Genomic DNA, 13249 nt, shown 5'->3' on the forward strand with positions numbered 1-13249 from the left:
TTGTGTATTTGTACTCACTCCCCCTTCCTAAGCATATATCTACCTTAATTTATATCACATCAAGTTGATAAATTAGAATTAACTCCACTGATTCTAAAATACTTAAGTATTGGATGATTAACTATAATTTCTTTTTATAATGGCAATTATAACAACCTTAAAGTAATATGTAACACTGAGTATTCCAGGAACTCCTTTATATGCATAATTTCATTTATGCTCATAGGCACCTTATATATACAAGTTCAGTAATTTGCACAAGGACAAACTTAGGAAGTGAAGGATCCAAGACTCAAACCCAGGTCTTTTACAGTGACAGAGGTCAAGCTTGTAATCCTTCCTTTATGTTGCCTGTTTTCATAGGACTCAGAAAAGTAAACATCTTTTTCTCCAATATTAACAAAAAAGACATTTCATTGCTAATTCCAATAAATGTTTTTAAAGCAGATTTTTTTCCAAAATACCAGTATACTTGAGAACTATATAAAACAGTTATGCATGAGTGGTAAGCTTGTAAACCTACCATAGCATGTACATAATGAGGCATGGGATTTTTCATGTTATGTCCTAAATTTGTAAGTTCTAGGATTCAATGCTTTTTCTCCCTTCTCCCATTTTTCATTAGTTTCCTTATAAAACTTTACCATACTTTTAAATTATATTTTACTTTTTATGTTATACTCCAAGGACCAAAGCCTTGTGTATTTGGTTCCAGATTCCCACAATATCCCAAGGAAGGAGAGCACATTGTTGGTGGTACACATTTCAGAACTTACATGGTAGAATTAACATGTGACTCTCTCAACTTGACATGATTTTAGCTTATCCATAGGATTTATTATGGCCTCTGAGTGGACAAAGCATCAGGGGGCAATGATTTCAACTTTAAAATCCATTTGCTAATTTTTTAGGTAAAGAAAAACACAGGTTTTCTACTATCTGCCTTTAATCCAAGCCAAACATCCTCTCTGGATTTTCCATTTCATCATTTATTCATCCACAGCTATGCTTGATTACTACCTTGACAATTTTATTTTTGGAAATTGTGAATGAAAATGTTTAGAATAAAAATAATTAACATTATAAGCCAGACAATGTACAATCTCACATGGATTCTAGAATTTCATTCTAAGAATATGTAATATAGGTACTAATATTATCTAAGGCTACTCAACCAATAAGTGGCTACTGTAGGAATACAGATAATCAGTTTGACTCCAGATCATGTGCTCTCAACCACATTACCAGATGTCTCATTTACTCAGGAAGCTGAAACATTGGAGTACAAGCTTTAAAATTATGATGTTCATTTAATCATTCATTCATCAAATATTAATTAAGGACACCCATGTTCTAGGCACTGTTCTAGAATAGTTATTTAGGGAAAAAATGTCTGTATGTTGAGTATTTAAAACTTAGCACCAAACCCAAGAAGCAAAATATTAAAGATGAAAAATTAAGGAATAAAAAATAAATGAGAGCTTTGAAGCATTAAATTGCAAATATCAAAAGTTAAATTGATATGTAATTGACTACCTAGGTAAGAAAAATATTTTTAGAGCCATCCAAAATAAAATTCTATAGTAGTTTCTTTCTGTTCAGTTATGTGTTTCATGAGCTTTTTCAATACAAAATGACACTTTAAGTGAAAAATTGGATCAGTAATCAAATCTGACTCCCTGCCTAGTTCAGTGTTTAGCCATACGGTCTTGCAAATCAGGTAAATCAGAGCACACTTTTATGAAGAATAGGTAGCTCTGCTTGCTGTTGTCTCAAAATATTCTATTTAAGGGCTTTGTGGAATCTGTGTTTTTCTTCTGTTCCAGCCAGGAGGATCAAATGCAAGCTTAGACCCAGAAATCTTGGAGCATCTTGCCTTTACACCTGTTTTAATTGTTTGTGAGTTTATCTTCGTTATCTCTCTATCTATCTCTCTGTCCTTCCATCTGCCCACTTTATTTTATAGGCTCAAAATTCTGAGTTGTTTAAAATCCAGCATTTCCCTTTTCTTCACCAAATTATTTATGGCAGTAGGCCAGGACCAAAGATCTTGCCTAGAGTCACTGAAAAGTCAACATGTCTGTTATTAAAAGAAACTAAAATCCCCTTCTTGACATCTCTTTGACTGCTTAGCTGAGAATCCCAGAAAACTCCAATTTATTTTACTCAGGAAGAGATGATATTTGAACACAATAGATTTTTAGCATCAATGACCCCTCTAAGAAAAATATAAATTAATAAAGATGCTTTCTACCTTCCTCTCCACATGATATATTGGAACTTTTCTTTCTTACTCTTTCTTGCTCTCTCTCTCCACCTCCCTTCCTCCCTCCCTTCATCTCTCCCTCCCTCCTTCCTTCCTTCTTTCCATTATCCCTTTCTTCCTTCTGTCCTTTACTTATGTCCATATTTCTTTATTTCTTTCTCCTTTATTTTTTATTGTGAATGTCAGTGACATTTTGACTTGGTCATATTACCATCCAATATATTTTATTGGGTTTTTATTTCTACTCATTAAGAATATGATTCAGGTGTGTTTGTATAAATATCTATTTTCAAGAGAATCTAGTAAGTTAACTATGTTGAAGTATAGAATCAAGATCCTTATGAAACATGTAAAGATCTCAGAAAAGCAATAGTAGTAAACCAGCTAACTAAAGAGTAGTTCTTGTTGAAACTCAAATAGCCCATTGATGATAAAGAAAATCTCAGAAAACCATGTTATACCTACATCAGGAGCCTGATCTACCCATTTGAGGTAGAACTTTTTTGTAATCTCTCAATTGGTTAAAATGTTAAATGAAGGAAGTTTATTTCACCAGCCATGAACAAGGCACTATGAAGAGAATAACGACAGAATGTGTTCTCTGCTTTCAGGGATCTTTGAATCTAGTTGTGGAAAAATACATTAGAAGTGTAAATGTAAGATAATAAAGTACAGTACAAATAACAGTCCAATATAAAAATCAAAAGTAGACAAAGACACTATAAGGAAGTAGCAGTTAGGTGACTGGTTTCAAATACCTTTTCGGCAGCAAAATATTTTCTATGATAGATATAAGTTAAGAATATTTAAAGACGTTCTTATTGAAATAGAGATAGGTACCACAAAGTCCGAACTAAGTGGCCTGTCCTATGCACAGAGGAAATCTTGAGACATCATGTAATGTGGCCTGTGAAGCACTAACAAGTACATAGTGTTGAGAAGAGGCTATGTCATTGTGAGCCAACAGTGCAGTGGGTGGCCTTTTTCATTTCATTGTAAATAATTTATTCAAAATGTATGTAAACTAACTCTTCCAAAGAGAATTTGATAGAGAAAATTACAAAGAAAGCATGGCATCACTGAAGTAGTTCTTTAAAGGATAAGTTGCAGTTTTCAGGAAAACAAATTATCAAGAATATTTAAGAGAGAAGAAACCATGTAAGCCAAGTTGAGGCATACATATAAGAATAAAAAGTAGATTTGTATATTTCTCAGGCTTTTTGTCTAATACAATAGCCACTAGCCATATGGCTAGGTTGATTTAAATTAATTAAAATCAACCAAAATTTAAAATTTAGTATCTTAGTAGCATTAGTCACATTTCAAGTGCTTAATAGCTACATGTAACTAGTGGCTACCATATTGAACAATACTGATACAGAACACTTCAAGCATTGCAAAAACTTCATTGGACAGTACTATAGAAAATAGGCATCTTAGTAAAGAAAATACCCAAGTTGAGGATAGAAAAGTGGTTTATTGCCGAGACGTGGAAAGTCTCCAGTACCATGTTAAGAAATTTCCACTTTGCACTGTCAGCGCTGATAAGTCATGCATGTTTTTAGGCAAGATGGCATATTTGCTTCTATGTTTTTGAAAGATAATTATAAGTAGCATGGAGTATATACTTGAATGGCAAAAGAAGCAAGGAGATAAAGACTATTGCAGTAGTTCAATATGTCATATATTACTGAGAGTGGAACTAGGGTATTGGAGTGGAAATAATGTGTGGAAGGTTTTGTTTTTTGTTTCTTGTTTATTTGTTTGTTTTTGCCCACAATACCCAACCATAACCTTTTCCTCACACACACAAAAAATATCGTATTTTCAGCCAGTGCGTATCTATATGAATAAACATTCTTCTACCTTTCAGAGCACAAAAATAATGAAAAGATGAATCAATACACGGTTTCACAAATTATAAACCTTCTTTCCTGTAATGGTAATTGGCAAAGCTCCTAGGAAGGATTATTTGATATTGGTGAAATGTGAAATACAGTAAGAAGTTTACTTGTGCATGGTTGAAACAAATGAACAAATCAAACAGTATCTAAATGTACAAGTGAGAATACAATTCTCTGCTTCACAGCCTTGGTCCCAACCCTCAGAATTTTTTTTTTTTTTGACTTTCTATTTTTTACTTTCCTCTGATAATTATTTCCATTAACTTCTAATTCTTGGAGTAGCAAAATTGACAACTCAGAATCACCAAAATCCACCTCATGTCTATTTTTAAACATTGATGTAGATTTGTAATTTTTGAAATTCTGACTGATAAATAACTGGGATTTTGTGAAAGTTGATTGGAGAAAATCTGTGCTTAGTTTGGCATTCTCATCTGCCACTTTTTGAATGAGAAATGAACAGTGATATTAGTCAATATTTCATAGTATCAATAACATGACCTAATAATGTTTGCTAATCATATTGCTAATACTTAATATTATTAATTGTATTAGTATATGATCTAAATAGTTATTATATTATTGGTCTTGGTGCTTAAAATATATTTTGTATATTTAAATATACGATTAATCTATAAGTAAGAGTATTTAATATATAACCAGACACATATGTATCTTTAATAGTGAAAATGGGATGGATTTCTCAAAATGTTAAGTTCAGCTATTCTTAGTGACTTTTTTAAATAACAAAAAAAATGGCATATTCTCAAAACTACATCATTTGAAGTAAAAGGAAATTCTATTCAATTGTGTTGTTTCTTTTAATGTCATTTAAATGGATCTATTTTATTTTTTCAATGTTTGCTATTTGGGGGGCAGCAGGATTTTTATTTGAGAAATTGTAAGGTGGGTTTTGCTGTTGTACTTCAGATAAATAAGGCATATAATGTTTATATTCTTCCAATTAATTTTTCAGTGGTTTCCAAGGTCACAAATCTATGTGTCGAAAGTATTTTATTTTACTGATACTGTGTCAGCTCTTTGGCTATTTTTCTCAATACATATAAAATTCATTCCTAGTCACATTCATCATTCAATAAAGTGTAGTTTCTTTCAATTTATGAATTAGTGGCATTTTGGAGGAGGCAGCAGGAAACTAGAAAATTGTCAATCTAAATTGTCACTGCAATAAGAAGCTCTGCATGATTTTGACCACCAGGGATTGGTCCATGTTTTAAATGAACCATTTGCAGTTTTTCTCCATTTTTGTGCACTTTAATGTTTAATCATACCTCTCATGCACAATTGATATCTTCTAACAAACACACCATCTTCCCATTTATGGCAGTTCTGAATGATATATGGAACGTGTTTTATGCCATATAACCTTGAAATTGCGGACTAACAAACTTGCATTTTAACCACTTTTCACGCTGGTTAACATTGGAACATATGTTATTTAAGTAACAAGAAAATGAATACCAATTTGCCTCATTTTTATACATAAGTTTAGTGCTCCACTAAAATTTAGGAGTGTAGTCGAGTATCTCCAAGTGTCAATCTCAAAAGATCTGTCATTAACATTTAATAATATACTGCCTCTGTTTTTCATGATATATCTAGGCAAGTGAAGTCATGCATTTGTGTTTAGGGCATTGCTTCTTATCTTCAGGCTGCACATTTTCTTCCTAATATGGATGTTACGACTTGTGTGATGGTTTTATTTTTTTAAAATATCACTAAATGTGATTATTTGCTTCTCTTTGCATATACTGAATGTTTAATATGTAGTGGGTCAGATTCTATGTTTCTTTTTAGGAATGAAATGGGTTTGAATATAGGTCCAAATTTTTAAAAATTATCATTTTTTGTGTTTAATTTTTAAAATCTTTCTCATACAATGTTTAATTTTCATGGCTTTGAGATTTATTTATTTCAAAATTTAGGATGAAAAAATTTTATATATATTTTCATTAGAATTTAAAATCAGGATAAAACAATTGTTATAATCTCAGCATTGTATTCAGTGTTTACATAATGACACCACTGATTATAATAAATTGTGAGGCTCACATTTTAAAATAATCCCTGAAATACGTGGAAGTCCTGAGAGATTAAGAGTTACTAAAATGGCAATCTTCACTCATATTTTACTTGCCATTTTATTCAAGCGTTCATTAATGTATTTCTTTCCAGGAACATTTTTGATGAGGTCCAAGTTTTTGTTGTTGTTATTATTGTTATTATTGCTTGTTTTAGCACATATTTTATAGTCAATTATGGTATATCTTCTCCAAGAATCAACAGTAGCAATGACAATTACAACACTATTATCAATTGGCAAGGGAATACTTGCTATGTTTCAAATATTTTGTTTGGTGTTTTATGTATATCATCTAATTTAATCATCAAACAGATCTATGTATTGTTATTGTGGCTTTGGTATGGCAAAAGACACAGACACAAAAGAGCAGTGACATTTCCTGTAAGTTACAGGACTCTACTGGGCAGGGCTGGAATTTCAGCCTAAGTGATTGCTTTAATATTCCACAATATCCTGACTCCAAAGTGATTGCTCCAAAGTGATTGTTCCAAAGTGTTGGCTTTAATATTCCACAGTATCCTGGCCATGCTCGATTTTTTATATTTTTAAAAATTCTTCTTCTTATTTAAGTATTATTCAGAACATGGTATCATCAAGAATTAGTTTGATATGTGTCCCAAAAAATCTTGGTAAAAATAATAACTATTACTACTGGGCAAGACGAAGCACAGATCATTTTACATGTTATGAAGTTTATTCATCACAACCATCACAAAAATTAGGTGGTAATATAATTTCAGCTGGATAGCTGGAATGAGCAGAATTTTGGTAGAATTAGCAGAATTTTGAATACCAGTTGTTCCCCAACCTGAATTTTTACCTCCTGCACATTCTGTCTCCCAAATATGATGCTTTGTGCCTATCCACAACTCCAGACCTCATATCTTTTTTATTCATTCATAGCTCCTCAAAGTTTTCTGCTTTATCAGAATGTCATCTTTACTATTTGTTCTCATTATTACTAAAATAAAGTACAGAATATAACCATAGCAAACCAACACATGTTTATAGCATTGTAAATGATTTACTGTAAAATATCATAGAAAAATAGTTTATTCTCATTTTAGAATTAGGTTCATGGTTAACAATAATTCAGTAGAACAACTTTCTAAAGGTATAAAATATATTTAATTTTGAGTGTTTTTTTCCCTGCAAAATCTTTGGAATGTAAAATAATATTTTTATGTGCTACAAGGTAAATTATAATCTAAAAACATGTTAGAATTGGGTATTCATTTGATTTTTGGAAAATAAGATTATTTTCACTGCATGTCAGTCTCTCAGAGTTTGCCTTGAGGGGACAAATTGATCTTTTTTATGATTTTTTTTCTCAAAACTCATTTATTATTTTACTCAGATGTCCTCTGGACTCCATCCAGGATCTACTCTCATTCCAATGAATAGCCTTTCTCTGCCGCAAGGAGAAGATGATTATGGGTACCAGTGTTTGGAGGGCAAAGATTGTGCCAGCTTCTTCTGTTGCTTTGAAGACTGCAGAACAGGATCATGGAGGGAAGGGAGGATACATATACGCGTTGCCAAAATTGATTCCTATTCTCGAATATTTTTCCCAACAGCTTTTGCCCTGTTCAATCTGGTTTACTGGGTTGGCTATCTTTACTTATAAATTCTACTTACTAGGTAAAACTCATAAGAAGTCTGACTAAATCCAATATAATCGACTGTCCTTCAATAACATGAAGTTTAAATTTAAAATGCAGAGAAACCAATGGTTAAAATGTGAATAGTTATTTTAACTATTTTACAGCTTTCTTAGGTAAATAAAATAGCAGCTTTCAGATTAATATACATAAATTTATGTAAAACAGATTAGTTGCAAAATTCAGTATATTAAAATAGTATTATATATTTGTACTTTAATTTTCTTTATTTTTACATATATCCTATTATGATTTTGAATTTATAAGTTCTGTGATTCATATTTCAAAGATGGAATAATTTTAATATATATTTTATTTAAACATAGCCTATCATTTGTAATGGTAGCTTAATCTAATGCCTAATATTTATGTAATATGTTTTTGCCTAGAAAATATTGTTAATTTGATTTTTTTTTTTTTTTGCTTTTTATTTTTATGCTCTGTTTAGAATAGAGCTAGTTGAAAACATATGAAACATATGAAAACAATGATTTCATTGGATTGACTTCCAAGAAACTTTACTCCCCAAAAGAAATTAATTTATTTTTAATTTATTTATTATTTAAAAAAGAAAAGGCCATTTTACCTTATCTTTGATCCAGTTCATTTCCTGATGAAACATTAAATAAAACTCCAGTTATATTTAGGTTTGGTGATTTACAAACTAAGATGGAAACCATCAAAGTAATTTAAATACAAGGTGAAAAAAAATGAAGAATATTACATTTAACCATTTTATTCTCTGCCGCATAGCATTTATGAAGAATGAAGAGATTAACACTGAAGAGTTTAGATCTACCAACCCTGAAATTAAATACAGAAAGAACTGACTTTTTCTTAACCCTCTACAAAAATGTTACATTCCTTAAATTAACCAAAAACATTGAGGAACAGGGCTTGTATTTGCTCATTGTGGCTAAAGAATTATTATCTAGCAAATTGATTTGAAATGCATATTGAGGATATGGTCTTAATTATGTACTATTAACATTTTTCAGACCAGAAATGTTTGGAAACACAGTCTTAGGCTTGTGTTCTATATCGCCTTTCCCAGTTCCTAAATTTGGACTTGGTCAGCTTTACGACTTTGTTATCAATTTTAATGATATTCTCTTTTTTTAGAAGAGGTGAGCAGGCACAAAAATCATGTTAAAGGTGGAGTTCTGTTAGAGGCACCTCTAATGAACATGAGTGTGTGGGGCTCTCTCAATTCTGAGAGGAACAAAAATAGTCTTACTATAGTTTACAGCCTGTTGCTTAATAGTTTCCAAAATGTCTGTTTTGTTAAGAGGCAAGATAAATTTAGGCTTTAATTAATCTATTCCTGTAACTAGTTGGGCATATCAACTATTTATAAGAACTCCCTATTCATTCACCATTACCTAATTATCTGTAAAATCACCAGAATGATCTTGAAGATAGCCTTTAAAAATTGTTTCCATTGTCAAGAGCAACTATCAGGGTGAATAATTTTGTGATCAAGGCCTATCTTATGGTATGTGGAGGAAGCTATCACCTGTGCGCCTGACACCACGTGGATAGTGAATACATGTGTATGCTCTGGCATGGTTATACTTATGTTTTTAGAATATATAGTGGGTTTTTTTTTTAATCTAAATATGTTTCATTGTGTATCCACCACCTACATCTGAACTTTTTCACTTCGCTTATAAATCTTGGAAAAACATAAGCATGAGTTAAATGATATTGCCCAAATATCCACCGACACTGTTTTTTTCTGAATGGAAAGCCAAATTAAACTTTGGCTATGTATATATTCACTTACAAAGTGCTCATGCATTCACTGTTATAACATTGAGTATTGATGGATATTCTTAACGTAAACATTCATTTAAAGATAAATGAAAAATGAAGTACCAATGAAGAATAAATCATTTCACTAAAATGTATCATGGCTATTTCCATGTTTTAAGCTATAGCCTGCTCATTATCATGGGGGCAATTTTAATTCTGGGATTCTTTCAAGTCTATCAGCATGACCCTATTTTAAAATTCTTAAAAATGCTTGATATTAATAGTTTTGATTTTCTCACTGGTGTTCCATTAACTTGGCTTTAAATGTTGACAGTATTTACAAGTGGAAATAAAATATGATAAGATGATAAAAATATGACAGATGCTTTTCTATATACATTCATTGTATATATCATCAAAACTAGTGCTTTGTTTTCAAAGCCAGTGGCATTTTGAGCAGTTCTGTTTAAACAAGCAGATCAGAAAGGGAAGTGTGTAAAAATCTTATTATTTCTAAAAATGAGAATGAAAAGGTGAAAATGCAGTTAGATTATTTTTACAAGAAATCAAGTAGAGCTTACTTTCAAAGGGTATGCAGTCTAATCCCTGTTTCTCTCTTCTTTCAAGTATTAGTTTTATCATCTTGAGAAATAATTTTAAAAAAAAATCCTCCTCTTTTTCCAGGTGAGTTATATCTTAATTTTATTGGATTCACTGGTACTTGTGTTTCCTGACTGATTTAAATGTTTTTAACACTAATATAGACCAAAAAAGTGGATATAGATGAGGGGAGAGATAATTAGAGCAGAGGGACTTAGAATAATTTGGAAAAGTGTTAATTCACATCGAGCTATCCTCTAAATATGTGACCAGGATCTAGAAGTATCAAGAAGGGAAATTGTGACTAGCATGATTTTATTCTCTTGGGTTTACAATTGCATGATAATATTTTATCTATTCTTGAATTGCATAGATAGACTCAATTGAAATCAATTCCTAAAAGGTCAAGTAGTTTCTGGAAAAAAAAAAACAAAAAACTTAGATTTCCTGAGAATTCAGTAGGGAAAGGGCAAAATTAAAGAATAAATCTAACTAAATATAAAGTGTTAATGTAAGCAGAAATTAGATAATTCATTGGCTACATTTTATTTTAAAGATATAGATTTCATTAAGGAGTTTTAAAAACATTAACTTTAGGTTAAAGTACAATAAATGTGGGTAAATATACAAATAATCACCAGGGGTTTTTTTCCCCTTTAGTGTGTTCCCATATTCTGACATCAAATTTAATCATAAAATATCTTATATTTCAGTTTAAGAACAAGATCAATATTGAGAGCTGCATTCTTTCCAATGATTCAGCATCAAAAAGAATGATCGACAGTACTCTCACATCAAGGGCCCATAATTGTAAGATGTGAAATTGTATTCCAAGTCAAGGTGTTGTGAAGAAACGCATCTCGTACTTTGATTACACAAGAGATTTAGATAGGATGATTTGTTTGAGTTTAAAATTTAAATTAATAACCAAAAATTGATTAGATATATAATAAATGAATAAATACATGTACAAAATTATCAGTTTTATACCAGTGTCTATTTTCACTCTTGCAAAATTCAGCAAGATACCATTCACAATTATTTCATTGATCTTAGCGCTGGAGTTTAAGTGATCGCTTAGACATTCAATAATTTAGCATATGTCCCACCAAAAACATTTTGAAAATAATTTCTGACCAAGCTATTTTTCTTTATATCATCAAATTTATTTAACTCCTCAATGTCACACCAAATGAAGTCTAGACATACTTGGTATTATGTTTCTGTTGGTCATTGTTTTTTACTGCTAGCGAGCCCTTGACAGAGCACTGTAAAGTCACAGAAACCATTACCAACCCTCTATCAAAACATTCCAAATGGAGTTTCCAGACACTGTTGACCACATTGCTGTAGTCAATGTAAGGTCAGTTCTGTCCTTTTTTGCTTGTGCATTTTGGAAATGACATAACCTAATTCAAATATTTACGCAGCACTTCTTATATATAAAGTACTGACTTAGATACAATAGGGAATATAAAAATGAACTCTGGAGGAGACTATAATATAATCAGAAGACTAGTTATACAATTTAAGGGATGGAGGATAACTCTGGGAAAGTTTCCTGGAGAATATAGGCTTAGAGGTGGGAGCTTGAGAATTCAATATGTCAACAGGCGAGGTTAATAGAGAATACATTTTCCAGTTGAGTAAACAGCTTGAATAAAGAAACAGAAGCATGGGCACAAATAAAAGTTCCATTTCAATTGAAGGTTAAGATTCATATAGGGAAGCAAAGATGAGGCTAGAAAGATAAGTCTAGCCCTATGGTAGAGAGGCAAGAATATGAACTTCAGAGGGCTGAGTGATATAAATTCTTGAAGTGTTCACAAAGATACATGAGTACAGAAGCACCATTATTAATATCTCAAGAGTTTCATTTATTGGTGTGTGATGTTTGGAGTAAAGAAAGCCAGTTAGGAAGCTACTATAATATACATGAGGTGAGAAAAAATGAAGGTCAGTACGCTGGTGATTGAAGTTCAGTGTAGAAGGGGGAAAGACAGATCCTGAATAAAAAAAGGAAAAATGGCAAACATGAAGCTGTGATTAACAGGCAACTGAGTGACATGTTGTGTGTAAGAAGAGAGGGGATCCTGTATTGCATAGTAGGTATTTGGGTGTAAATGAACACTAAAACACTGCAAGGAAATTCTGGATGTATTACAATCTTGTTTGCTGTTACTTTTAACATTTTAATCAAATGCTTATTTTTCCTACTGATCTATGTTTCCCACATTAGGGATGAAAAAAAGAATAATCTCCTGAAGTATAATATGTCCAGATTATTATTATTTTGTGAGAATCTGTTCCTCACGAAAAGGGCTTTCTCTTCAAATAACTTTCTCTTCTTTCTTTCTAACTAAGAAAAAAAATAATATATTTGGACAAAGAGAGGAAGGGAGAACTGTGAATAGAAATAGGCTGCTGTGTGACCAGACAAATCCAGGAAGTTGATTCTGATTCTCAACCAATTTCTGAAATATTTGCCTCAAAATAAATTAATTTATTGTTGGACAATGAAATATGTACCTGGAAGCTTTGAGTCTGGGAATAGTTAAGATGAGCCTGTAATGCAGTTAAGCTGGAAAGAGCTAATTAAAGGACTTTTAAGATATAGTTGACCTCAATAGAAATAGTTTGGATCTCGATAAACCACTGTAATAAGAGTTATTTGTGTCCATAAGGTGTATGTAGTCACATCGTATAATAAAGTTTTATGGCTTGTGATTGCAGTGGCTTCTGCTTCATCATTTTGGGGAGCATTTTGTGTGTGGCAAAGTTACTCAATTTATCAAAGTATTATGTCCTTTAATGATTCTAAGTGCAAAATAAATTCAGTAACGTTATGAAATAGTTACATTCTCTTAAAATGTGTCTTTTTTTATAGTTTTCATACAGATATGTCCCTTTTTAGTTTTAGAGTATGTAATCGTGATTTTAGCATTGAAGTTAATTTATG

At 31.5% G+C, this 13249-nt stretch overlaps 1 protein-coding gene across 1 annotated transcript in view; it reads left to right on the forward strand.

Annotated features, from left to right (window-relative positions):
• Positions 1-13017, forward strand: part of GABRG1 (gamma-aminobutyric acid type A receptor subunit gamma1) — a 67991-nt gene extending 54974 nt beyond the window's left edge. Inside the window, exon 9 of the mRNA XM_082390687.1 lies at positions 7632-13017. Within this exon, the coding sequence (XP_082246813.1) occupies positions 7632-7901 (270 nt within the window). The 3' untranslated portion in view covers positions 7902-13017. The remainder of the gene's footprint in view (positions 1-7631) is intronic.
• Positions 13018-13249: the final 232 nt, after the last annotated feature.

This window comes from Balaenoptera borealis (genome assembly GCF_965194805.1).
Source record: "Balaenoptera borealis genome assembly, chromosome: 4".
NCBI classification, from domain to species: Eukaryota; Metazoa; Chordata; class Mammalia; order Artiodactyla; family Balaenopteridae; genus Balaenoptera; species Balaenoptera borealis.